General features: G+C 41.1%; 1 protein-coding gene across 1 annotated transcript in view; it reads left to right on the top strand.

Moving 5' to 3' along the window:
- Window positions 1-26155, top strand: part of CRB1 (crumbs cell polarity complex component 1) — a 139386-nt gene that overhangs the window by 72319 nt on the left and 40912 nt on the right. Inside the window, exons 6-8 of the mRNA XM_040359888.1 lie at window positions 8387-9322; window positions 12679-13305; window positions 15020-15917. Of these exons, the coding sequence (XP_040215822.1) occupies window positions 8387-9322; window positions 12679-13305; window positions 15020-15917 (2461 nt within the window). The remainder of the gene's footprint in view (window positions 1-8386; window positions 9323-12678; window positions 13306-15019; window positions 15918-26155) is intronic.

Genomic DNA, 26155 nt, shown 5'->3' with positions numbered 1-26155 from the left:
CGGCCCTGGTTCTTGACCACAAAGAGCCTCTATGATCGTCGGAAGCCGGGCGTGATGTTATGATGTCACGCCCGGCCTCTGCATTCAAAAAAATGGCGCCGCTTCGACTAGGAGGTGGTGATCGTTTTTATTTTTTTATTATAGACTTCCCAGCCTAGAGGTGAGATGTGGGGTCTTATTGACCCCATTTCTCACTGTAAAGAGGTCCGATCATGTCATATTCCTATTACAAGGGATGTTTACATTCCTTGTAATAGGAGTAAAAGTGATCAACATTTTTTTTTTTCTAAGTGTCAAAATAAAAAAAATGTAGGTAAAATTAACAATACAATTTTTTTTTTTAAACGTGCCCCTGTCCCTGTGTGCTTGCACGCAGAAACGAACGCATACGCAAGTCCCGCCCACATATGAAAACGGTGTTCAAACCACACATGCGAGGTGTCGCCGCGAACGTTAGAGCGAGCGTAATAATTATAGCCCTAGACCTCCTCTGTAACTCAAAATATGTAACTAGTAAAAAAAAATTAAACGTCGCCTATGGGGATTTTTGAGTACCAAAGTTTGGCGCCATTCCACAAGCGTGTGAAATTTTGAAGCATGTAGTTGTATTCTCTAGGGTCTCTGCTAAAAAACATATATAATATTTGGGGGTTCTGTGTCATTTTCTAGCAAAAAAATTATGATTTTTACATGTAGAAGTAAAGTGCCAGAATTGGCCTGGTTGTCAAGTGGTTAATATGCTCTTAAAGCATAGCCATTTTTCCTCCATGTTCTTTGTTACTAAGATTTTATCCCAATTATTATCTTATAGCAAGGATTGTAGTTTTGGGAAGTTGGTTCTTTTGAAACTCAGTGTCTTTGTATTCCCCTTATGTTTCCTATTTGTGTGATTTATACTAAAACTAATTGACCTGTGATTGCTGTTTACAAAATTGCCCTGCATTTCCACATCCAGGTCTGTATTGTTGGTAATCAGGAGGTCTAGTAATGCTTTGTTTCTAGTTGGTGCATTTACCATCTGAGCTATGAAATTGTCCTGCAAGACATTTAGAAACTGGTGATCTTTAGATGAATGTTCCTTCCACCCAGTATATGTCTGGATAATTAAAATCCCCCATTATAATGACACTTATCATTCTTGCCACTAATCCAAATTGTGATATAAGGTCTGCCTCCGCCTCCTCCCTCTGTTAAGGGGGCCTATAGCATGCTCACAGTATTACTTTTGCCTTAGTTTCCTCCCTTTGTAGCTCTACCAATAAGGATGCCACCTCCTCCCTTGCTTCCTTAGTGATGTCATCTCTCACATTCACTTGTACATCATTTTTGATATATAGGCATACCCCTCCCCCTTTTTTAAACTCTCTATCCCTGCGATATAGGGAAAACCCTTAAATGGTTGCCAGCCAATGAGAGCTGTCGAACCAAGTCTATGTTATTGCTACAAAATCTAAATCCTCCTTGTACAACAGTAGTTCTAGTTCTCCCATATTGTCCACCAGACTCCTGGCATTGGTGAACATGCCATGTAGTTTAGACCGGTCGCATACTATCTCCTTATTGGGTGCTCTGGAGTTGCAAATAGGACTTGTCAGTATATTTACCTCGGGTTGAGGTGCTTTAGTCAACCTACCACTAATGTCTCCAATACTACCCTCTGGAATATGTTTCGGGCAGACTATCTCTACCTCTGGACCCTCCCCCCGTCGCCTAGTTTAAAAGCACCTCTAACTTTTCAGCCACCTTCACTCCCAGCAAATCTTTACCTTCCCCATTTAGGTGCAGTCCGTCCCTTCTATAGGGCTGAAATTAGAAGAAATGGGCACACACCACTGTAGATCAAAATCCTTTTTATTTTGACAAAAAAACTACAGGAATCAGAATGCTGGGTAGATGCGTTTCGCACGCTTTGTAAACAGCGCTGATCGCCATATTGCGTTCCGCGCTGGAGCGCATACGGCGACCGCGCAATGACATCATCGACTGGGGCAGTGTGTGTTCCAACGTGGAACGCGGAAGTGCCAGCTCAATCTGTGCCTTATGCACTACAGCTGTCCTGCTCCTATAAACAGAACAGTGTGCAGACTGCACACTGTTCTATTATTGTCAGCTATTGTCAGCTACAGCTACTATCTTTCCTAAACTGGAAACCATCCCTCACCTGGATTTGCGCTGCCAAGCTTACGAGAGCTGCTGCGGACACCGCAAGATATCCCCCTCCAGGAGACACTTCACAGAAGAATCCCATTGCTGCTGCAATACTCTGGAAAACACTCATCCCTGCAAATGGATGAGTACTATATCTGCTCTAGAATTACCCGCTTCACATATAGCCTTTACAAGTACTGTATTTAAAATTGGCTTATTTAATGCTATCCTGCTGCCAGGGCTGGATTTGCTCTCCCTGCCGCCCCAAGGCCAGGTTCCACAATGCACCCCCCTCCATGCCAACCGAACCACCCCCTCAAATCAACGGAGAATGGCAACCGGGTGGCAGGGGCGGCATGGTTAGTTCAAATATTTGTTTTCTTTTTTTTTTACTTTACTTTTATTTATTTGTAGCTTCTCGCTTACTTTTTTATGTTTTTGTATAATTTTCTTATTATTTTTCTTATTATTTTTCTTATTCTTTACTTTTTAATGACTTTTTTATTTTATTAATTTAATTATTATTTCTTATTATTTATTTATTTTTTTTAGCAATTTTTTTCACTTAACTTTTTTGCTATCAAACAGGAAAAAACAATAGCAATTGGAGGTGACACAGTTGAGATTGGAAGAGCACAGCTCTCCCCTCTCACTGTGTACATCGGCAGCAGGAACAGGAGACAGACTCGGTGGCCGGGGGGGCGGAGTCCTGAAGACAGAGCCAGCAGAGAGAGGTATGTGGGGTGGGGGGGGAGGGGAGGACAGATGGGAGCACACATTTTACAAGTGATTTCGGCGACATCGCCGCAGTCACTTGTTAACAAGTGAGTGGATTCCCCCCATAACTTACCGCCCTTAACTGTATGTTCCGGGCGTCGGGGGAATCTATGCCACTGCCGCCCCTTGGCACCCTGCCGCCCCAAGGCCTGGCCTCAGTGGCCTTGTGGAAAATCCGGGCCTGCCTGCTGCTTGGGATTATATTGGTGTGTCTTCAGCTGACCGCTGTGCAATATCTTAAAGCGACATATATTCTCATATCAATTGAGCTATATCTGCCACTCTCATGCTAATGTTAGTTGCATACAGTATTTTCATAGGCTACGTGCTTGACATGTGTTGATAAACGTATACAGGCTTCCGCCTTTAAATACTTAGCCAACCTTTTTTTGGCTAAGGTTGAAGGTATGTCATAATACCTCCACCCTTAGTAGCTCAACGCATTCTTGTGTGTGAAAGTGATATGATGTAGAAAACCCCCAAACTCCTGTTCTCTGATTGGAGTGACGCCTGGGGATCCAATACTGAAATTTCACATAACATGGAGAAGTGCATTGTAATCTTTCCTTAACCGCAGTTGTGGTTCACTCCCGTTCACCATAGTTTGTGACACACTTCACGTGCGCTTAGTCATTACACAGATATGTTAGCAAAACAGTTCTTATATAGTCCCACCTATAGCAGGTATCACCAGGTACTAATTGCAGACTTCCTGTTACGTTAGCAAAACAGTTCTTATATAGTCCCACCTATAGCAGGTATCACCAGGTACTAATTGCAGACTTCCTGTTACATAGACTACACATGTGAAAAAGAGACCCACAAATATATAATTATATATAACACATATAAAAAAATAAACAAATAGCCAAAAATGTATAAGTGCTCTAACAAGACAAAGGGGGTTATTTACGAAAGTGCAAAGCTCTGCTGATTTTATCATCCAATCATGTGCAAGCTAAAATGCTGTTTTTTATTTTCCTTACTTGTCCCCCTCGGATCTACAGCGACTGCACTTGAAAGGTGCACTTTGAGTGCACTTTGTACTTGTATAGGTAGATTCAGAAAGAGTTAGGCCGGCTTATCAGTAGATAAGCCGGCCTAACTCTACGCCGGCGTTTGTTTAAGCGTATGCTCAAACAGAGATACGCTTAAACAAAGCTAAGATAGGACGGCTTGCGCCGTTCTATCTTAGCTTGCAATTTTCCAGCTGGCCGCTAGATGGCGCTTCCATAGCGGCCGGCGTAGAATATGTAAATGAGCTTGTACGCCGATTCCCGAACGTACGCGAGCCAGCCGCAGTCGAAGTTTGTCGTTTCCGTAAGGCCTTAGGCGGCCTAAAGTTATTCCACCTATGAGGTGGAATAACAATGTTAAAGTATGGCCGCCGTTCCCGCCGCGAGGTTCGAATTTTTTACGTTGTTTGCGCAAGTCGTCCGCGAATCGGGAGTTACGTCGTTTACGTACACGTCGAAATCAATAGGCCCGTACGGTGTACTTAGCCGCAATGCGCACTGGGAAATGTAGGCGCCCGGCGCATGCGCAGTATAAATAAACGTCAAAAAACGTGAGGTCAAGCCTCATTTCCATACAACACGCCCCCCTTCAAGTAATTTGAATTAGGCGCCCTTACGCCCGCTCGTTTTAGGCTACGCCGCCGTAGATTAGCAGGTAAGTTGATTGAAAATCACTACTAGCATAGCTAATTTACGGCGGCGTAGCCTAAAAACACTAGGCTACGCCGCCCTAAAATTACACCACTCTACCTGTATCTACTTAGTAGTTTTCACTTGTAGTGCAAAGTGGATTTGCCTTCCGTAAATAACCCAATATAACCAATAGACAACAGTATCCTCTTCCACCCTGATATAAACAACAATTGATACATATAAGCAAATACATATCAATGGATGGGGGGGGGATCTCACAACATAGGAACGGGAAAAAACAAACAGCACAAGACACAAAGAGAGAGAAAAAACAATTGGCACACAAATATAACGAATATTGCAATATACGTTATATTTGTGTGTCAATTGTCTTTTTCTGTCTCTTTGTGTCTTGTGCTGTGCGAAGCGCATCTACCCAGCATTCTAAATTCCTGTCGTTTTTGGGATGTCCAAATAAAAAGGATTTTGATCTACAGTGGTGTGCGGCCATTTCTTCTAATTTCATTGTGTGCGGAGGCGAGCACCTAATGGATCATTAGGCTTCCTGGTCTCACCTGGAGCTGCGGGTGTGTCTTTCTCTATAGAGCTGGTAACCGACTGAGATGTCAGCCCAGTTCTCCAGGAAACCAAACCCGTCCTTTCTACACCAGCTCCTCAGCCACTTGTTTACTTCCCTAATATCCCTTTGCCTTTCTGGTGTGGCTCGATGTACCGGTAGTATTTCTGAGAATACTACCTTGGAGGTCCTTTTGCTCAATTTAGCTCCTAAGCCCCTAAAATCGTTTTTTGGACAGTCCATCTACCTCTGACTTTGTCATTGGTGCAAACATGCACCATGACAGCCAGGTCTTCCCCAGCCCCTCCCAGTAATCTGTCCAACAGATCCGTGATGTGCCATACCCGAGTGCCCAGTAGACAACATACAGTTCAGCACTTCAGGTCTTTGTGACAGATTGCCCTCTCTGTCCTTCTAAGAACTGAGTCCCCTACCACCAGAATCTATCTTTCCTTTCCCTTGGCTTTACTCCTGACCTAACTGGAGGAGTTATTCCCGTGGCAGCTAGGGGAGTCACTCAGCTCCAGCAGTGCTGGTCCCTGACTGGTTTCACCAATGTCACTCAACGGGGCGTATTTATTGGGATGTTCTAGCCCAGGACTGGCCTCCCTAACTCTTTCCCCTCTATCCTTTCTGACTGTCACCCATCTATTCTGCTTTGGTGCCTGGACAGATCTGTCTTCACCCGCCTCTGCGCTCGCCCCTGCCAGCACCTGCCTGGTACGATTCCAACTCCTTTAGTATGGAGAGACTTCTCAGTGTTGACAATTGCTTCCCTAGATTCAGAACCTGGACTTCCAGGGAAACAATGTGCTTACATTTTGCACAGCAGTATTCACCCTTGATCAGATGATCAAGGAAAGCATACATTCCGCATAGTTTTTGGTTTTAGTCAAAAACTGATCCTCCTCCACTCCAACTGAACTTCCACTGAACTTTAGTCACATTTTGTAAGGATCCAGTATACTCGTGTAAAAGAAACAAATTGTCCACATAGTGTAATACTTTTTTTAAAGTTTTAATGTAGCCTGAAACCCCCTTACAAGTTATCTGTACTCAAATGAAGTTAATCTGAAACAATAATAAAGTTCAAATGCAAGCGTAATCACCCGGTCACCGATAATTGCAGGTAGAGATGTCTGTGTACATCAGCCTTTCAATCTACTACCTGGATCCTCTGCGACCCTTAGGGTCGTGATCTCTGTGGTTTACCAAAAGTGACGCATGCGTGTCATGGGCCGCCGAGGATTACGTATTACTTGTAAGGGAGTTTCAGGCCATATTAAAACTTTAAAAACAGTATTATACTATGTGGACAATTAGTTTATTTCACATAAATATACTGGATCCTTACAAAGTGTGACTAAAATTCGGTGGAAGATCAGTTTTTGACTAGAGGCGCATTATATCCATATTTGTGGTCAGTGCACCTCCAAATGGGAGATTCCCTCACGTGGTGGACCGTTTGGTGTTATGCTTATGATCAATCACTATACAAGTCACAACTGAGCTCCTGCGCATTATTATCTTTCCTATATGAACTGTATATGGAAGCTTGTCAAGTTTTATTATCTGACAAGAGTGCTGCTACAATATTTCAGAGGACTCTTTTAGCTTGGAGTGTTTTTAATATTGTCTTTTATATTATAGAATTGCCATGTTTTTACATGCACTATTTTATTGAAGAAGCCAGTTGTGCCTCACAGTCTTTATTAATGGAGGTGTTTTTTGTTCCCTGGTTATATATTTGCCTGACATTCTAGTACTTTGATTTCATTACTTATCAGATTTAAGAATTTGAGCGAATCCAAGGGCTGAGATTGTCACATAGACAAATCCAGAACTCCTCCCAGGAGTCTTTGGGGAATAGGATCCCATGGTATATAATAATAATAATAATAATAATAATCACTTGCTATAACACCATGGGGTTGCTTTACTAAAGGCAAATCCCTGGAAGTGCACTTGGAAGTGCAGTCACTTTAGATCTGAGGGATGAGATCTGAAATGAGGGGAAACTCTGCTGATTGTATCATCCAATCATGTACAAGCAAAAATGCTGTTTTTAATTTTCCTTGCATGACCCCCTCAGATCTACAGCGATTGCACTTTCAAGTGCATTTGTAGTGCAAAGTGGATTTGCCTTTAGTAAATAAAACCCACAACTATTTTGTTGCTGTCTGTGTCCCCCCTCACATCTTGTTGCAGTAACAGAGGGAAGGAAATTATGGGAAATCTCTTCAACAGGTATGGTCATAAAATATAAATAAAAAAACGAATGGTAATAACCTTTCTCCACTCTGATCAAAACAACAAAAAAAAAGTTTTCTATTGAGGTTGGGCTTTAAACCATCATGTTCACTTCTATTATGTTAGAATTTTACAATCTATTTGTCACTTGTTACTGACAACATGTAAAGACATTTATGTTCCAGCTTTCCTCTGTAGCCTAGATTCTAGAATATCCCCTCCAGCCTTAGAATCCTCAGAAAACCCTTTTACATCAGAATGCCTGCCAGTGACAGCATCTAACACACTTATCCAACAGCATCACTGAGATCCCCTCAGAAGTTTAACCACTTTGTTGCTTTTGGTACACAGTTATCCATGCTAACACTTTGAATTTTTGTATAAGATTTCAACTTAAAAAAAAGAAATACAGTAAGAAAAAAAATAATGAGAGGATTTTATCTGTGCTGATTATTGATTTCTAGTCTACATAATGATTAATGTGTCCCCACTGTTCAGATCTTTTGTGCTGCTCATTGAATGAACACTGGTAATGGAATTAGACTAAGCTGTTCTTATGAGATTTAAAAAGCAGTCTGTGCAGAGGAGTAATCCAGTGACGGAATACAGGTAAAAGGAAGCACATAGATACAGCTAATCTGTTCAGTGGCCAGCCCTGAGAATGCTTTGTCCAGCTATATGGGTATATCTCTCATCACTTCTCATATATTTAGGTAAGCCATTATTAATATATAAAGTCCTGTTTTTATCAAGGACTTTATCAAGGACACCATTACAAGGTTGTCATACAAGTCTGATATGGACCACTGTTATATATATATATATATATATATATATATATATATATATATATATATATATATATATATATATATATAAATGTGTGTATATATATATATATATATATATATATAGATATATATATGGTTGAAGTTGTTGTTATTACTTAGAGAACAATGGTTTTTTTTCTTTTTATTCAATATAGGTGTCCGTTGTGATCAAGACATTAATGAGTGTGAGTCAAATCCTTGTCAAAACGGAGGCACATGTGAAAATCTTCATGGCACCTACACTTGTCATTGTCCTACAATAAAGGATCCAAGAGGATATTATTATGGAGGATCAGATTGCGCAGAGATGCTCCATGGTTGTGAAAAACAGACATGCCACAATGGGGGTTCATGTGTACCATATATAATGGATGGCAAACACTACCACACCTGCCTTTGTCCTGCAGGATTTGTAGGCCTTGACTGTAAGGAACAGACTACTTTCTCTTTTAATGGTAGAACAATTTTTCCTATTGGGAATATTACTATTCAGCCCCAAAGGGGTTCACTTTCCACTATTTCGCTGAGCTTTTCCACGGTCCAGACAAATGCTGTTATTTTTAACTTTGGAACCAAGCCAGCTTCCCTGTCATTGTATATAGAAAATAGCTTTTTAATCTTGGATTTTCTCAATAATTCTCCATGGAGCACACGTCTACATTTGTCTCGCAGTATCAGTGATAATCTTTGGCATACTGTTGAAATTATAATCTCAGACTATATTCAGTTTAGGTTGCTTGAACCCTCTTGTGATGTTACATGTGTAACCCAGTCCAGCTATGATGGTCCAACCAACATTGAGTTCCAGGGAATGTCAATAGGAGGTATACAACCAGTGAAGACCAAAGAAGAACACCATAATAACAAAGTCGAAAAACAGCCCTGGCTTGTAGGCTGCTTAAGGGATATTAAAGTAGGCTCCACTGTTATTACAGAAGAAGTTGGAAAATCAGTTGGTGTTGTTGTTGGCTGCAAGCGAAGAGACTACTGTGAGAACCAACCTTGTGAAAACAGGGGGAAATGCATTAATCTATGGATCAACTACTACTGTGATTGCTATAGGCCTTATAGAGGGACTAACTGCTCCATAGGTAATTACAGAAATTTATTAAAATGATTACAACAATTGCTACTATAAATCTTAGACAAAATGTTTAATAAATAATGAAACAGTTTTAAAGTACAGTATATAGGCATTCCACATAGGTCAGTGATGGTGAACCTTGGCACTCCAGATGTTTTGGAACTACATTTCCCATGATGCTCATGCACTCTGCAGTGTAGTTAAGCATCATGGGAAATGTAGTTTCAAAACATCTGGGGTGCCAAGGTTCGCCATCACTGACACAGGTATATACAGGAACAGGCACAAGTAGATGGGCAAAGAGGCTAATATTTGTGATCTTTTGTACTTTTTTGTAAAAATGAATCAGTATTTATTTTTAATTTTTTTAAAGATAACTTAATCTGTACTAAAATATAGATCCTGAAAGATTCTTTCAGCTTTCCATTTGATTCTGTATGTGAAAAGGACAGGATTATATCTGAACAATTTAAGTCCATCTGGAAAGTCAAATGTATTGAAATTCCTGAGAATTGAGAATTCTGAAAAAGGGGTGTTATTTAGAGCACCCTGCCTATATACAGGCCAAAAGAAGGGCATTGTGTAAATCATCTACAGTATGCTTTTCAACTACCCATCTAAACTATTCTTTTCCAGTGGCCTATGTCCTGAAACATCACCTCTTTACTCCCTGGCCGCTGCAGGTGGGTCAAATACCTGTTCCCCTTACCACATGCAGTGGTTCCTCCAACCAGCTCATATGTCCTGTGGTGACATTCAAGTTAGTGAGAGGAAAACCAGTGTGCGTGTGGTGGATGAAGCAAGTATTGAATATTTTGGAGTGCCGCTGTAAGCGTCGAGATCCCTGCTATGGTGATCCTCAACTCGTTCAGGTGCTGGCATCCAGAAAACTCAACCAGAACTCATGTGTATAGACAATATGGAGACACCGCACACCAAGTAGCCTGATCTTAGAGAGGAATGAAACGCACCCTCAACTCAGGACCCTCCCAGGGCATGCCCCTGGTGCATTTTGCCCTGCCCTCCGGACTTAGTCATAGAAGTCAACATGACTAAACCCCAAGGGTTGAGTGAAATGCATCAGAAAACGTGGCCTGGAAGGAGCCTAGGATGAGGCTGCTTTTCTTCCTATCTAAAATTGGGCTACTCTGTGTGCGGCATCTCCATGTTGTCTATATGGATGAAGCAAGTGTCCATGCACCTGGAAGTGCAAAAGACCTGCAGTTGCCAGAGAGCAGTGAAGCAGTGGCAAGATGTGGGCCGCCGGATAAGTAAGTATAGATAATATCTTTTACAGAGCTTCCTTTTTTCTTTTTTTTAAATAAATAACCTTGTAATGGCAGGGTCACTTTAATATGAAAATCATGACTTTTCCTTCCCATGTTCTAATTAGCATCCATTTTTTTTTAAATAAAGTCAATACACAGCTGCCTCAGGTAGGGTTGAAAAATAACTATTCTCATGCCTAATTTCTTATTTTCGGTAAACTTTCCATTCCATTTCAAAATGCCTTAAAACACCAGTCTTACTCTTATAGAACATGAAATTATTAAATTTTCCTCTTCGTTAGGAGCCTGGGATACATCAAATGGCAAAGATCATATAACATATTCAAATCCCTAATTGTAAATACCAATAAATATTTAGGGCCAGATTCACAGAGCAAGTACGCCGGCGTATCTACTGATACGCTGGCGTATTTCAAATTTCCCGCGTCGTATCTTTAGTTTGAATCCTCAAACCAAGATACGACGGCATTTGGGTAAGATCCAACAGGCGTACGGCTTCGTACACCTTCGGATCTTAGATGCAATACTTCGGCGCCCACTGGGTGGAGTTCGCGTCGTTTTCAGCGTCGGGTATGCAAATTAGCTTTTTCCGACGATCCACGAACGTACGCGCAGTCGTTGCATTCTCTTACGTCGTCTCTAGTCGGCTTTTTCCGGCGTATAGTTAAAGCTGCTATTTTGTGGCTTATAGATAGACTTGCCATGTTAAAGTATGGCCGTCGTTCCCGCGTCGAAATTAAAAAATTTTTTTGCGTAAGTCGTCCATGAATATGGATGGACGTAAGTCACGTCGAAGTTCAAAAAATGACGTTGTTGCGACGTCATTTCGCACAAAGCACGGCGGGAAATTTCGAAACGGAGCATGCGCGGTTCAATTGGCACGGGGACGCGCTTCATTTAAATGAATCACGCCCCCTACCCGCCGATTTGAATTACGCGCCGAGAGATACACTACGCCGCCGTAACTTACAGCGCGAAATCTTTGTGGATTCGAATATACGCCAGGTAAGATACGGCGGCGTAGCGTATCTCTTATACGCTGCGCCTGTGTAAATGTATGTGAATCTGGCCCTTAGGATGTAAATTATTTAATTTTCAGTGGCAAATAATGCAATTTGATCTTCTTTGTGTGTATAGGCGAAACTCCAACCTAGACCTTTATTTTAATCTTAGGAGAGAGTGTGGAAGGATGTAAATCTTAGTCATGTTTTTATTGCTGCCTGGGTCCCAGGTTATTGTTAACTTTCTGGTTAGACATAATACCTCCAGTGGGGACATGGACAATAATATAAGATCTTTTTATAGTAGAATACAAAGAATTAGAACATTTAAGTTTATATTACTGTTTGTGCTCTGGAAGGGAAGATGTCCCCTCTATCCTTCAATGGTCAGGGAAGGAGTTAAGGAAAAATATTCTAAGCTAAGACGTTGGGGCTTTAGTGACTTTGTGTAACTTTGTATCATTATACGCCAGTGTAGTATGAATATACTGAATAAGCCCCAACAAGAGTTTAACAAACTCATAAATATGAAACTCAAAAAACTGGACAATAAAAAATTCCTCATTAAATAAACAGTTTTAAAACCAGGAAGAACACCTCCTGTCTGTCAGAACACATTTTACATTAGATGGTATTTCAGAATATCTGTTTTTTTAAAGATTTCCACCCTGAAACAACAGATGTTCTTATGCTGTTTGAGCAGATTAAGCAGTATATCAATGTATGAACATAAAATATATCACATTTGATTTGCTCAATATTTTTTTTATAAAAATGTATCCGCTACTAACTATCTAGCACTGTGTTCATCAGACTGACTCCCAATATACTAGGTATTTGTATTCTTTTGAAAGATTCTTAGCACTGAGTTAGCAAAGCATCAGCAGCTGCATATCTTTTTTTTAATACTGGAAATTCCCTTGTGATGGGCACTCGCTGCTTATGGTTATGAATATATTAATATATATATATATATATATATATATATATATATATATATATATATATATAATGCAATATTTAGTCTCTCCTTCAGAATTTTGAATTTGTTAAATCTGTTTTGCTGCTTTCAGAATATGAAGCTGCGGAGTTTGGGCATGGAAAGGTATCCTCATATGCCATTTTCCACTCTCTGAATAAACATATGGATGACATCATCTTATCAGCATTTGTAAGAGCAGAACACGATTCCGGTTTGTTGTTTGCTTTTGGAAATTCCACATCTTATGACATCACAGTGTTTATTGAAGATGGTAAATTAAAAGCAAAAGCTAAAAGTGGCATTATTTCGAAAGGAGAAATTCATATTAATGACTTCCATTTTCACTTGGTTTCTTTGAAGCTAACAAAAGACAATCTTGAAGTTTATACTTCATCAACATCACTAGCTCAAATATCTATAACCATTAAGAGACAACAGGCCATAAGTACACTTTGTGTGGGAGGATTGGTGGACCCTCTAGAAACTGTTCTAAATGGAGGATACTTTAAAGGCTGTATTCAAGATATGAGGATTGATGACAAACCTCTGGAGTTCTTCCCTAGTTCTAAGTCATATGAAGACCCATTTCTGAACAATGTGACAAAGGGGTGTAAAAACAATTGCACTGCAGCAAGAGAAAGATGTGATGAGGATTGGTGCCAGCTCACCCAGTGTGCTCTTGGATCTGTATGTCAGCCTGTGCCCAGTGGATATGAGTGTAAGCAAGCAGTATCACTGCCATGTATTTGTATGTGGTCATGATACTTCTATACCTACCAGATATTTCCTAAAACCTTTTCCTTGCTTAGTGATGTCCTTGAGCATCCCTGTGTTCATATTAAATAGTTACAGTTAAAGAAACACTAAACCCCAAACCAAAAATGCCATACATTGCAACTTACCATTCCTTAGATGTAGTGGATGTATTATTTTTTTCTTTAGACTTTTCTTTTGTAATTTATACCCAGAAATTCTGTAAATAACATACTTCCTGTTCCTTCATATCTATCTTTTATCTCTGCAGTTTTTTATGGATGGAGCCAAGGTTGTAACACAGACATTCAAATACTGTATGTCTGCCTTTGTTCGTCTCCATTAGATAGTGGATTGATGGGATGGATGTTTACATAGTAAATATAATGTTCTTTGTAATTTCTTGGGAAGTCACAAATGGACTGCATTTCTGGCAAAAACCAACTCTCAATTTCTGTACTTGCTAAAAATGTTTTTCGCTTAAAAGACAAAAACAAATGCAGCAACCACTTCTAGGAAAAGTAATCTGCAATATAATATTTTTTTGTGTTTTAGATTTCAGAAAAATTTAAAGCAATAGAACCATAGTGGCAGGGCTAGCAGTTGCTTCCAGTGAGCTTAGCCGATTCATGTTGGGGGATGTTATCATTGGGGTTGCTAGGGATGCAGTTGTTAGCATCTGGGTTTTGCAGGGCTAGTTCTGAGCAAATTTATTGGCCTAATGTACTGCCAATTGTATGCTTAAATTTTTTTTTTTTGATGTCACAATGTAGAGAATACGATTTCCTATCATCTGTGCCCAGTCTTGCCACACAGATTTAATCCAGCGCTGAGCAATCCTTTTTATTGTTCAGGGAAATAAAACAGACTTCCAGATAAAGATCAAACTCCTTGCTTGAGTGACAGGTTATTTACATATCTCGTGCACTAGCCATAACTTATAGCTTATCAGTCCTTAAATGTGGTAGCTGTATTAGTAATCTTTTTTAGTCTTGTTTCCTCTATTTTCACCTGGTGATCCTGCAAGTCTGTTATTTCTCATTTTTATTTTTTAATATATTCATTGTTATTGAAATTTTGTAAGATACATAGCATAACAATATTTGTAGCTGCTGTTTTTTTTCCCCCCAGACTGAACAACTATTTTAGATTTTATTAAACACCCCTTAAGATATATAAAAAAAAAGAGTTAAATATTTAAGTTTAATGATGATGTACATCCCAAGATAATAGGAAGTTCTTTATGCAATTCCGATGCTCAAAAATCCTACGCGTGCTCGGAATCAATTCGACGTATGCTCGGAATCATTGAACTTCATTTTCTCGGCTCGTCATAGTGTTGTACGTCACCGCGTTCTTGGTGATCGGAATTTCTGACAACATTTGTGTGACCGTGTGTATGCAACACAAGTTTGAGCCAAGATTCCGTCGGAAAAAAAATCCACGGAATTTCCCAACGTGTGTACGCGGCATCAGACAAATTGTTGATGTCTCCGCTGTATTGTAGAAATTGAGATTCAGGGACACAGAATCTGGTTTCCTGCCTGCCTGACTTTCAAAATAGTGCAGGAATCCTTAAACGCAAATGTCAATGACTAGACCAACCTTTGTTGATCTTTATGGTTTATGAACCTGTTATGTGGTATGATTAGTCCATTTCATTTTATGTTTTATAACAGGCATTTCCAGTGCATTTCTCAGCGGGGAAGGCAATGGCGTCATATTTAGGAGTAATGGGAAGATTACAAGGGACCTGACCAACCTGACAATTGGTTTTCGCACTCTGAAGTCTGACTCTGTGCTGCTGCATGCAAACAGAGAGCCAGAAACAATCACAATTAGTATCCAGGACAGAAAGGTGCATTTCTACCTACAAAGCGGAAATAGCCTTAGTGCAGTAAGTTTGATGAGTGTGGGATCAGTGAGCGACAGCCAGTGGCACAATGTTTCCTTATCAATGGTTGCTCCCAGATTACAGTCCTCCATATGGCAGATGGAAATAGATGGAAAGCCAGAGACGATCAGTTCACATGCCACAGGAAATCTAAACTTTCTAAAGGAGGACACAGAGATTTACATGGGTGTCATCAACAATGGCTCAAACAGGAATTTTACTGGATGTCTCGGCACAGTATTAATAGAAGGAATACATTTACCATACTTTGCAGATTCAGATTACTTGGTAATTAAACCACAAAAGGAACAGTTTGTGAAAATCTCCCCTGAGAGTGTTGTCATAGGATGCCTACAGACTGACCCCTGTGCCTCTCAACCCTGCATGTATGGAGGCAGCTGTAATGATGTCTTCACCCATCCAGTATGCACTTGTCCTATATGGAAGACCGGAGCATTCTGTGAAGCCAACATCACCGAGTGCCTATCCAACCCCTGTGTGCGTGGCAACTGCAGTGTTGTCCACAATGGCTATAAATGTGAGTGTGAGGATGGTTACTCCGGAACCAACTGTGACATCAATAGCTGTCATAACCATCTGTGTAGAAGTGGTGCCACCTGCATTCCAAGAACAGCAGGATACTTTTGCCTTTGCCCAGCAAACTTTACAGGATCGAACTGCAGGTGAGAAACGTATATGGGGACCTCTGACACTTTGTTTTGAATCGTGATATAACCTCCATGTGGTTTTGAAAATGCCATTTTACCTGTATATATTAACACATCTGTATCTTCACTCTTCACAGTATGTTCTCACAATTTGAAACATCCGCTCTCAGTTGGGTAAGAATGTATGTATCATTCTAAAAAGTCAGATGTGTGTATATTGTGCAATTTAGCTGCATTAGATACTTCACTGCCATCGCTTGCATTTGTAGCTGGCTTGGCTTGCTGTAAGTCCTAATAAATGGGTAGAGCATCACTTTGCATAAGCCTCTACCTCTCCAACAATGGACCACAAAAGGGTACTAAAACAAGGACCCTGCAGTCACTATATCTGGTCTCCCACAGTACACAGAACATGGACATGCAATTATTTTAGTAAATATATACCCTTTCTCATCAGCAGTATTTTTGTAGTTATCAAAAACAAATCACTATATTAAGATACAAGGATGTTTAAAAAAAAAAAAAAAACAGTATTATCAATCAAACAGTAATATTAGAAACCCATGTATAATCAATCTAATTATTAACAGAATGTATCTCTTTGTATTTGTTAGGTATAAATGTATTTGTATTTATTTGTTGATCTACTTTCTGAACTGAAATACTAGCACAAAGCTTTTTTACGGTGTTAACATAAGGTTACTGCAGCCCTCTCGCTTGTGACTTCTGCTACAAATGTGCAATGTGCAGTATGATCAATGGAGAGGAGACTGGGGAAATGCCTATCTGCAACAGACTGACACAATTTAGCCTAGGCAAAGTCACTGACAAGAGCTCAAGATCATATTTAATGATAAAAGGTGAAGCTTTCCTGAACATGTATACTGTTGCATATCAGGAATTTATTTAGGAAGACTTGTAAGTTTACTGGGGCTCTATTTCAGTTCTGTAGTGGGTCCCTTTCACATGTTCTGCAGTGGACCCCCTTCCTGCCAGCTTGGGGTCCCCCCGTAGTGGCAACCCTGGTAGTTCCGCCACTGGTTTCAGTAGGACTGTGAATGGCGTCAGTCAATAGATCAGTGGACGGTGGCAATATGGCAGTGGGCTTTGTCAGTAATGCAGTGGATGTGGTCAGTAGGGCAGTGGACGATATCAGTATGGCAATGGACTTTGTCAGAAGGACAGTGGGCAGGTTCAGTGGGGCAGTGGATGGGGTCAGTAGTTTTTTTATTTTAGTTATTTTATTTTTTTAATATTTATTACCATTTTTTTTGTTTTTTTTGTTACAATTTTATTTATTTATTACAATTTTTTAGGAGCCCCATTCGGAGGCTTTGGTGAAATATCAGGGGTTTAAATGGACATTTGACGTTTCACTTTTGAGGCCGAGAAAGTAGATTGAGGACATAGTTTTTACATATTCTGAACAAGCAATGAAGGCACTTTAAACAACCCCTTGTTCACCTCTTTATCTGTAATCATTGTGGATAATTTAATTTACTAATTTAACAACATAGGCACTAAGATCTTAGCTCTTTTCCTATTATTAATCGTGGCAGGCTGCCAATACTAATGTAAACAATCAGAATTGGTCATAAACTGTTAGGTTAGGTTCACACTACTGCAGCTGCAATTTTATTTGATTTTTAATGTGATTATGTAGAGCAATTTGGTTGCATTTTGGATTTGGATATTCTATGGGTCCAAAATCACACTGGAATTGCATCACAGTGGTACAGGACCCTTTTCCAAAAAAGTGCTGCGTGGTGCTGCATTGATGTGAATGGGCACAATTGAACACAATGTGATTTCCATTGTCATGCGATTCAGCGCAACTTAAGTCGCATCTGAAATCACACACTAGTGTGAACCAGGCCTTAGATACCAACTGAAACCCAACTCTAGAGTTGTTGTGATCTTTGAGTGTTTTTGAGAAGTATTAACTTCATACTAAAAGTAGCTAGAATGGCTTGTTTATTCATTCTATTTTTGCTCGTTAAGAATATGTACATAGGAAATCAAAATCCTCTCACTAATGAGTTTCAGTCAATACCAAATTTAAAGCAGACATCAGCCAATTTATAGAATTTAAAATAATGACGATTGCCAAGATCTTTGATAAAGTCTGATTAATTCTGTTCTAAATGTGTGACCTTTTTGTGAGAATAATCATGTTAGACTGAGATTAGCAACATTCAGGCCATTGTTTGATCAGGTTGCCTGATTTCTGATGGTGAAAGAAACTATAGGAAATACCTATAAGCCACGCACCCTAGACAGAAAAAATGGTTAGACAGACTATGTTTCGGAAACCATATCTTAATATTATTGAGATGCTCATTAATCCTGACTCCTAACTTTCTGGTAGTGCATCCTACGTATTGGAGCCCGCACGGACAGGCAATCAAATAGGTGACAAAGGTGGAATCACAAGAAATTAATTTGTCAATACTATATTGTTTTCCAGTGCTAGAGGATGTACAGGACTCAACCTCTCTCTTCACTGTTTTGGCCGTCCTACAGGCTTTACACCCCTTACAGTGAAAAAACCTGTTAAATATGTAGCGCTACCCCCTCAGGAGCCGCTGATTGTTGTTGGGATCGGCATATCAAGTTACCTTTCAGTGTTGTCTAGGGGTGTATTTGATGAGTAGAGCGGAGTAGAGTTGTGAGCGAATGTCCAGTCAATGAAAGAAGGTTTTCAAATGCTTTATTTCCGGCCCAACATAGCCAACATCAACATGAGGTAGGAAGAAAAGGTTGATGAAGCGATAGAGAACTTTGCAGTATCAGGCCTGGATATGAACAGAGCAATCCTGCTCTCAGTAGCACAATAGTAGTAAACACAGTTCGTCGCCACTCTAGCCAGAGTGGGTGAAGTGCCCCCGGACAGACTTCTGCCACAAGCCTGGCAGCCGAAGTGTCACTTTAGATTGCCTCCGCGTAGCGTGCGACCCAGGCCTGGTAGGCCATTGCCGGGGTCCGTTGGATGCGCATACCCTAAATGTGGGTGCCGCACCTGGAACCCGCGAAGAACCAACAAAAATGGCATCTGCCACAGATATACTCTCCCCCAGCATGCCCCACGAGGGAAAACTCCTCTAATTGGCTGCTGGGGAAAAGTGGCTCTGTCAGAATCCCTCTAGTGCCACCAATCGCCCAGGGGTGTAAACAGCACCCCTGAAGCGCAGACTGACCTACAGGACAGTTCAGGAATGACAGCATCCCAAATCTAGCAAATTGTGAATGGGAGCAAAATAACTCTCCCATTCCCCACTAACTTTAGCATTACTGAAAGTAAGGGGGCGCTACAAATACAAAAAAGTATGTAGCGCCCCCTTACTTTCAGTAAAGGCGCTACGCTAAAGTTAGCGGGGGAATGAGAGAGATAATTTGCTCTCATTCCAAATGATGTCAAATTTGGCTGTCGCCAAATCTGGATTGTTCTGTGTGCTAGACTGCGTTCTAGGGATGCGGTACCATCCCTGGGCGGCAGGTGGCTTCTCACTAGCAGCCAATTAGAGGAGTTTTCACTCGCGGGGCATGCTGGGGAGGAGTATTTCTGTGGCGGAAGCCGTTGTTCTTGGTTCTTCGCGGGTTCCTGGTTCCAGGTACGGCACCCACCTTTAGGGTGTGCGCACATCGCGGGCCCCACCACTATGGCCTACCTGGCCTGGGGTCATGCGCAACGCAGAGTTCCTGACTCTGGGCCCTCATGGCCTGGAGCAACTGATGCTGTCAGGGGCCCCAGTGACTTACTGGGTCTCTAACTCTACTGAAGAAATCTTAAGCTACGTGCTGTGCGGTGGGGGATCGGCTCAAGGAGAACCCGGAGGCAGGTTGTCTGAGAAGCTTGAATCTGGGATCTGGGTGACCGAACACTGACAGATAACCTCAGTACTGTCAGTCGGTGACCCCAAGGAGAAAGACTAGGGAGGATCTGCTGTTCACCATTGTCAGCATTGAGCCTGTGGCAGAGGCCTCATCTGGCATCTTATTTAAAATCAGAGCCAAGTCAGTGGCAGTGACTTGTTCTTCCCAGCAACTTTAAAGTGACGCTTCGGCTGCCAGGCTCGTGGCAGGAGTCTGTCCGGAGGCACTTCACCCACTCCGGCTGGAGTGGCTACGAACTGTATCTACTACTACTGAGAGCAGGATTGCTTTCCTCCTATCCAAGCCTGACACCACAAAGTTCTCTCACTTCATCAACCTTTCCTATCTACCTCAAGTTGATGTTGGTCGTGTTGGGCCGAGAAATAAAGCATTCAGAAAATCATATTCGCTGATTGGACATTCTTTTACTGCTCTACTCACTACAATCACCCTAGACAACGATTAAAGGTAACTTAATACGCCGATCCCAAAACAACCAGCGGCTCCTGAGGGGGTAGCGCTACAAGTACTAATTGGCTTCGGAGGATTATATATATTGGGAGAGATTCTGTTTCTTAAAATAGTTCTTGATCAATGACATGTACTTCCTAATGACAGAGAAGAAGATTAGCATCACTGCACTCTAAAAAGTAATTCGAGAGACCTGTTACCACCACTTAATTAAATGCATATTTCCAAGGTAAAAATTCAAATTTATTGTTTTAAATAAACTTTTTACGTTGAAAACCTATTTTAATAAGTTCTGTTGATATTATAATGTTGGAAATTACAGCAACCTAATTTTGTGTGTTGTGTACAGTCCCATTTCTGCATTCATTGATGTAAAAGGAAATTTAAGTTGTGGTAACTTAATAAAATGGACTTGGTAACTCAATTTTGTTATATCTTGAGTTATTGCAAGTCTCCTCCCCCACCAACATAACGCAGAAAAAGCTGAGACATGTTGGAAGGAAGACCTGCTGCTGCACAGAAATATGAAAGACATTTTTAAAGGTGAAAATAATTTGCTTTACAAAGAAATTTGGAACTATTACTGTTTGTAATCCCTTATAGCCTATAGCTCGAGAACTAGGTGTTAAAAGGCAACACCAACTAACAAACTTTGTCCTAATATAGTGCTGGTTGTTTTTAGCCTTGTGAACATCATTGCCTCATGTCAGTGGGTAGCATTGATAGTGCGCCATTTGTAAAATCTGCTAAGCTTGAAAAAGTTTTTGTTTTTTTTTTGTGCCAGGGGAGTCAGTGTATTATAGATTTTAGCTTCTATGGCAAACTATATTCAAGACTTCATGGTTTGTTTAAAATATTTACTAAAGGCAAATCCACTTTGCACTGAAGGTGCACTTGGAAGTGCAGTCACTGTAGATCTGAGGGGGACATGCAAGGAAAATAAAAACAGCATTTTCACTTGCACATGATTGGATGATAAAATCAGCAGAGCGTCCCCTAATTTCAGATCTTTCAGATTTGCCTTTAGTAAATAAACCCCAATAGTCTGATTGTTTATTGTCTTCTTTCCTTGGAGACGGAAGGACTGTTTTCCTCTCTCCCCTCCAACCTATGGCCACTATTGTGGTATTCCTATTTGTCTGTTTTTCTTCTTTTTTTTTCTTTTTTTTGGATGCTCTTTCCCCCTTATCAGCTCCCTCTTCCCTCTTCCTACTTGCCCTAAGGCCGCTTTCACACTGAGGCGCCGTCAGTAGTAAAGCGCCGCTATTTTTAGTGGTGCTATTCGGCCGCTAGCGGGGTGTTTTTAATAGCCACTAGCGGGCAAAAAAGGGTTAAAACCGCCGGCAAAGTGCCGCTGCCGGTGGTGCTGCCCAATAATTTCAATGGGCAGGGGTGCTGTAGGAGCGGTGTATCCATGAGAATTTCCCACACCATGTTTAAAATGCACTGCAGCTGTGTTCTGCAGTGAGTGTCAATTTTAAGCTAATGACACCCCAAATGCAGATCACAAACGCAGTGTGTTTGCTCGCACTGGATCACGTGGTACAGAAGTACCATGTGATCCGGTTGCAATGAGTTTCCAATTGTAGATACACTGGCCCAGATTCACAAAGGAGATACGACGGAGTATCTCAGATACTCCGCCGTATCTCTCAGAGTATCTATGCGACTGATTCATAGAATCAGTTACGCATAGATAGCCCTAAGATCCGACAGGTGTAATTGTTTTACACTGTCGGATCTTAGGATGCAATACCGCGGCCGCCGCTGGGGGGAGTTTGCGTCGTAAACCAGCGTCGGGTATGCAAATTAGGAGTTACGGCGATCCACAACGGTTTTTCGCGTTCGCTACGTCGCTGCTAGTCTAGTTTCCTGTCATAAAGTTAGTCGTCGTTTTTGGTGCCTTAACTTTACACAGCACACGTATGTGCTGTATAAAGTATGGCCGTTGTTCCCGCGTCGAAATAAAAAAATTCACGTCGTTTGCATAAGACGTCCGGGAATACGGAAGTACGCTACGCACGTCGCCGATCGAAAACATGACGTCACTTCACGCAAAGCACGGCGGGAAATTCAAAAGGGAGCATGCGCAGTAGGTCTGGCGCGGGAGCGCGCCTAATTTAAATGGCACACGCCCCTTTGAATTACGCGGGCTTAGGTTTTCATTGCAAGTGCTTTGTGAATCAGGCACTTGCGATGAAAACTTGCGGCGGTGTAACGTATCTACGATACGTTACGCCGCCGCAGTTCTACGTGAATCTGGCTCACTACTTTTAGTGCAGTGCAAATTCAGCCTATCCAAAATTAATGAGCTGAAATCGCACTACACAGAACTGCATGTGAATCGCATGTGAACATACAGTGCATTCCTGTGCAATTTCCGGTGTGAGACGGTCCTAAGTTTATATTTGGCACTGTGGTTTTAGATATATTAGGATATATTATACATGGTACAAATCTTTATGTTTGAAACTTATTTTCTATTTTTGTTAACTTTACTATTTATGTTAAAAAACTCAACTGTTTTGTGTAATAAACTTAAGGCCCCTTTCATACTGGGGCGGTAAGTGCATCCGCGGTAAAGTGCCGCTATTTTTTGCACCGGTATTCGGCCGCTAGCAGGGCGGTTTTACCCCGCTAGCGGCCGAGAAGTGGTTAAAAAACACTGCAAGGCGGCTCTGATGAGGGGTTTTTTCAGCGGTGCTGTCCCATTAAAAATTAATGGGGAGGAGCGGTATAAACACCACAAGATGTGGCTAGCAGGACTTTTTTCCCGTCCTGCTAGCGCACCGCTCCAGTGTAAAAGCCCTTGGGCTTTCACACTGGAGACAAAGCTTTAGGGTCACTGGAGACACAGTTTAGGGTCGGTTTGCAGGCGCTATTTTAAGCGCAATAGCGCCTTCAAACCACTCCAGTGTGAAAGGGGTCTAATTGTTTAACAATTGTGTTGTTGAATGAATTCATTTGTGAAAGCTAGTACAAAAACAAAGCTAAACACTAATAGAGAAAATAACTTTGGACCAACTTGAGTTTAGCTGTTTATTAACCTAAAGAAAGTGTGCTCATAATTGTAGAAATTAAGTACATGTGACTTAAAAAAATGATTGTAGAAACTGGAAAAACTAATTGGAGCAACTTAATATTGTTGACTACTCAACTTAAAAACATGTGTTTATAATGCCAGTAATTAAGTGGATGGTAAATAAAAATGCATTTATATCTAGCAGAAAAGCTAATTACCTCAACACAATGTAGGTTGTTGCTTCCACTTACCGTATTTATCGGCGTATAACGCGCACCGGCGTATAACGCGCACCCTAATTTTAGGAGGGAAGTTTTAGGAAAAAAACTTTCAACAGCCCCTTTTATATTCCAAAGCCCCTCTGCACATTACACAGATCCCAGCACATATGACACACAGATCCCAGCACATATGACACACAGATCCCAGCACATGATATTACACACAGATTCCAGCACATGATATTAGAAACAGATTCCAGCACATGATATTAGAAACAGATCCCAGCACATGATATTAGAAACAGATTCCAGCACATGATATTAGAAACAGATCCCAGCACATGATAGTAGAAACAGATCCCACCACATGATAGTAGAAACAGATTCCAGCACATGATATTAGAAACAGATCCCAGCACATGATAGTAGAAACAGATCCCAGCACATGATATTAGAAACAGATCCCAGCACATGATAGTAGAAACAGATCCCAGCACATGATAGTAGAAACAGATCCCAGCACATGATATTAGAAACAAATTCCAGCACATGACATTACACTGTCCTCCTACCTGCTTCTCCTGTCACAGTCCATGAGCCGCTCCACTCACCCAGCTCCGGCGTCAGTGTCAGCAGTCCCGACGTCTCAGCGATCACATCGGATCAGGTCTCCGGGTGTTGATACCCGTTCAAGCCGGATTGGGTCCCCACGGATGCCCGCAAAGCCGATCAGGTCGGCATCAAACTACACAGTCTCCCGCGCGAAACAAACAGTCTCCTCCTCCTCTCCTCCTCCTCCAATCTGAAGCTACACTCGGAGGGGGGAGGAGGAGCAAGAAGAGGAGAGAAGGGAATATTTTGTAAATATTCTTAGTAAGCTGGCGGGCTGTCCAATGTGAGGTGGGACGGCCGGAACGACACTCCCGCCCAATCTCCGCCCCCCCCACTGGTAAACAAACATGACATCGGCGTATAACGCGCACCCACGATTTCCCCCTGATTTTAAGGGGGAAAAAGTGCGCGTTATACGCCGATAAATACGGTAATTTTACCTGACATTGTCCTAACCTAAAAAGCTTGATGCAAACTGTTGCGTTATTTTTTTTTGTTGAGCCAAGACATTATTTTTTAGAGTGTGGGGTCATACTTGACCTGCATGGCTACACCTTTAATCTGTTTGTAATAGGACTCTTCATGCCAAATATTAATTATTTATATAATAAAGTTTTTATTCAGTTTTAAGGCATCTAAAGCTAGACGGGTAGTAAAAACAACGTCTGGGTGTCTAAGGCTTGTGTACAGGGATTCCACATCAATCACTTACCTTGTTTAAAGATTCCTTTATTCACTTGGATTGAAGATTTTGGTGGTGGTTCACAGACATTTAATTTGCTGCTTTACATGGACTTTTTCTGAATTAATAACACCACAGTTTTATTATGTTCAATATTTATTATTTATGTGTTTGTATATGACACCTAATTTAATCACGGTATTTGAATGTTTGTTACCTATTATTGGAGCACTATATGAAATTTTATTTGATTTCTTTTCACTTGATTTATGATGGTTTCCACAACCAAGTAGATATAAACAGGTTTATGACAACTCCCAACTGTCCCTGATTTTCGAGGGACTGTCCCTGAAAGTCCCTCTGCCCCTATTTTCTCCTCATTTGTCACTCATTTTGGTCTGATCTATATAGTTGTATATAAAATTCCCAGTGTTAAACCTTTCATCCAATTTCTAAAGCCAGTATAAAGGAATAGTAGTGATAAAAAAAGCACTCGTGGGTTTAACTAATATTTTTTTTCTATAATCCTCCTTTAAGGGGGCGTGGCAAGGGGTGTGCTATGCCTACATACTTTTGCAAACAGGTGTCCCCCATTCCCATCTCTAAGGCCACTTTCACACTGAGGTGCTTTGCAGTCGCTATAGCGCTAAAAATAGCGACTGAAAAGCACCCTGAAAGAGCCGCTCCTTTCACTCTGGAACAGTGCGCTGGCAGAACGATAAAAAAAAAGTCCTGCCAACCGCATCTTTGAGGCGCTGTAAGAGTGGTGAATACACTGCTCCTAAAGCAGTGCTTTGCAGGCGGTATTAACCCTTTTTCGTCTGCTGGTGGGGGTTAAAAGCCCCCCACTAGCAGCTGAAAAGCGCTTTCCCACTGACGGCGCAATGCCCCAGTGTGAAAGTAGTCTAAAAGTTACTAAGCCAGAACAGGTATCTAACAAGGCAGTAAAAATAACTGAGATGCATGTTTGTTGTCAAGTGTGAGTCCGTTTAAAGTATTAAAGCATGGTACAACGTCATCAAAACCCACATTTTTAAAAGAAGAGGCAATCAGTAGCCATCCACATATCTCTCATGGCTTTTACGTTTTTAATGTAAAGATGAGTTGTCAATTTGATAAAATGTTACATAATTAGGTTGTATAAAGCAAGGAATAGATACCTTCTTTCAATTCTTGATACACTTTGAAGGATCTAAGAGTTCTAGGGAAGATAAAAGATAATATGTTCGGAGTCTCAGGATTTTGGATATAACCTGTATGCTTTTAGTAGAATATTTTTGTCACTGTACTGTAACTGTACTAGTAACAAGACAGTGATTTCTGTTTGTGATCTTTTCCTTACTTGTAGTATGCTACCACTTGATACTTAATT

Source organism: Rana temporaria, chromosome 7 (assembly GCF_905171775.1).
Source record: "Rana temporaria chromosome 7, aRanTem1.1, whole genome shotgun sequence".
NCBI lineage: Eukaryota > Metazoa > Chordata > Amphibia > Anura > Ranidae > Rana > Rana temporaria.
Note: the sequence above shows the minus strand (reverse complement) of the source record. Positions and strands in the feature narration are given on the sequence as shown.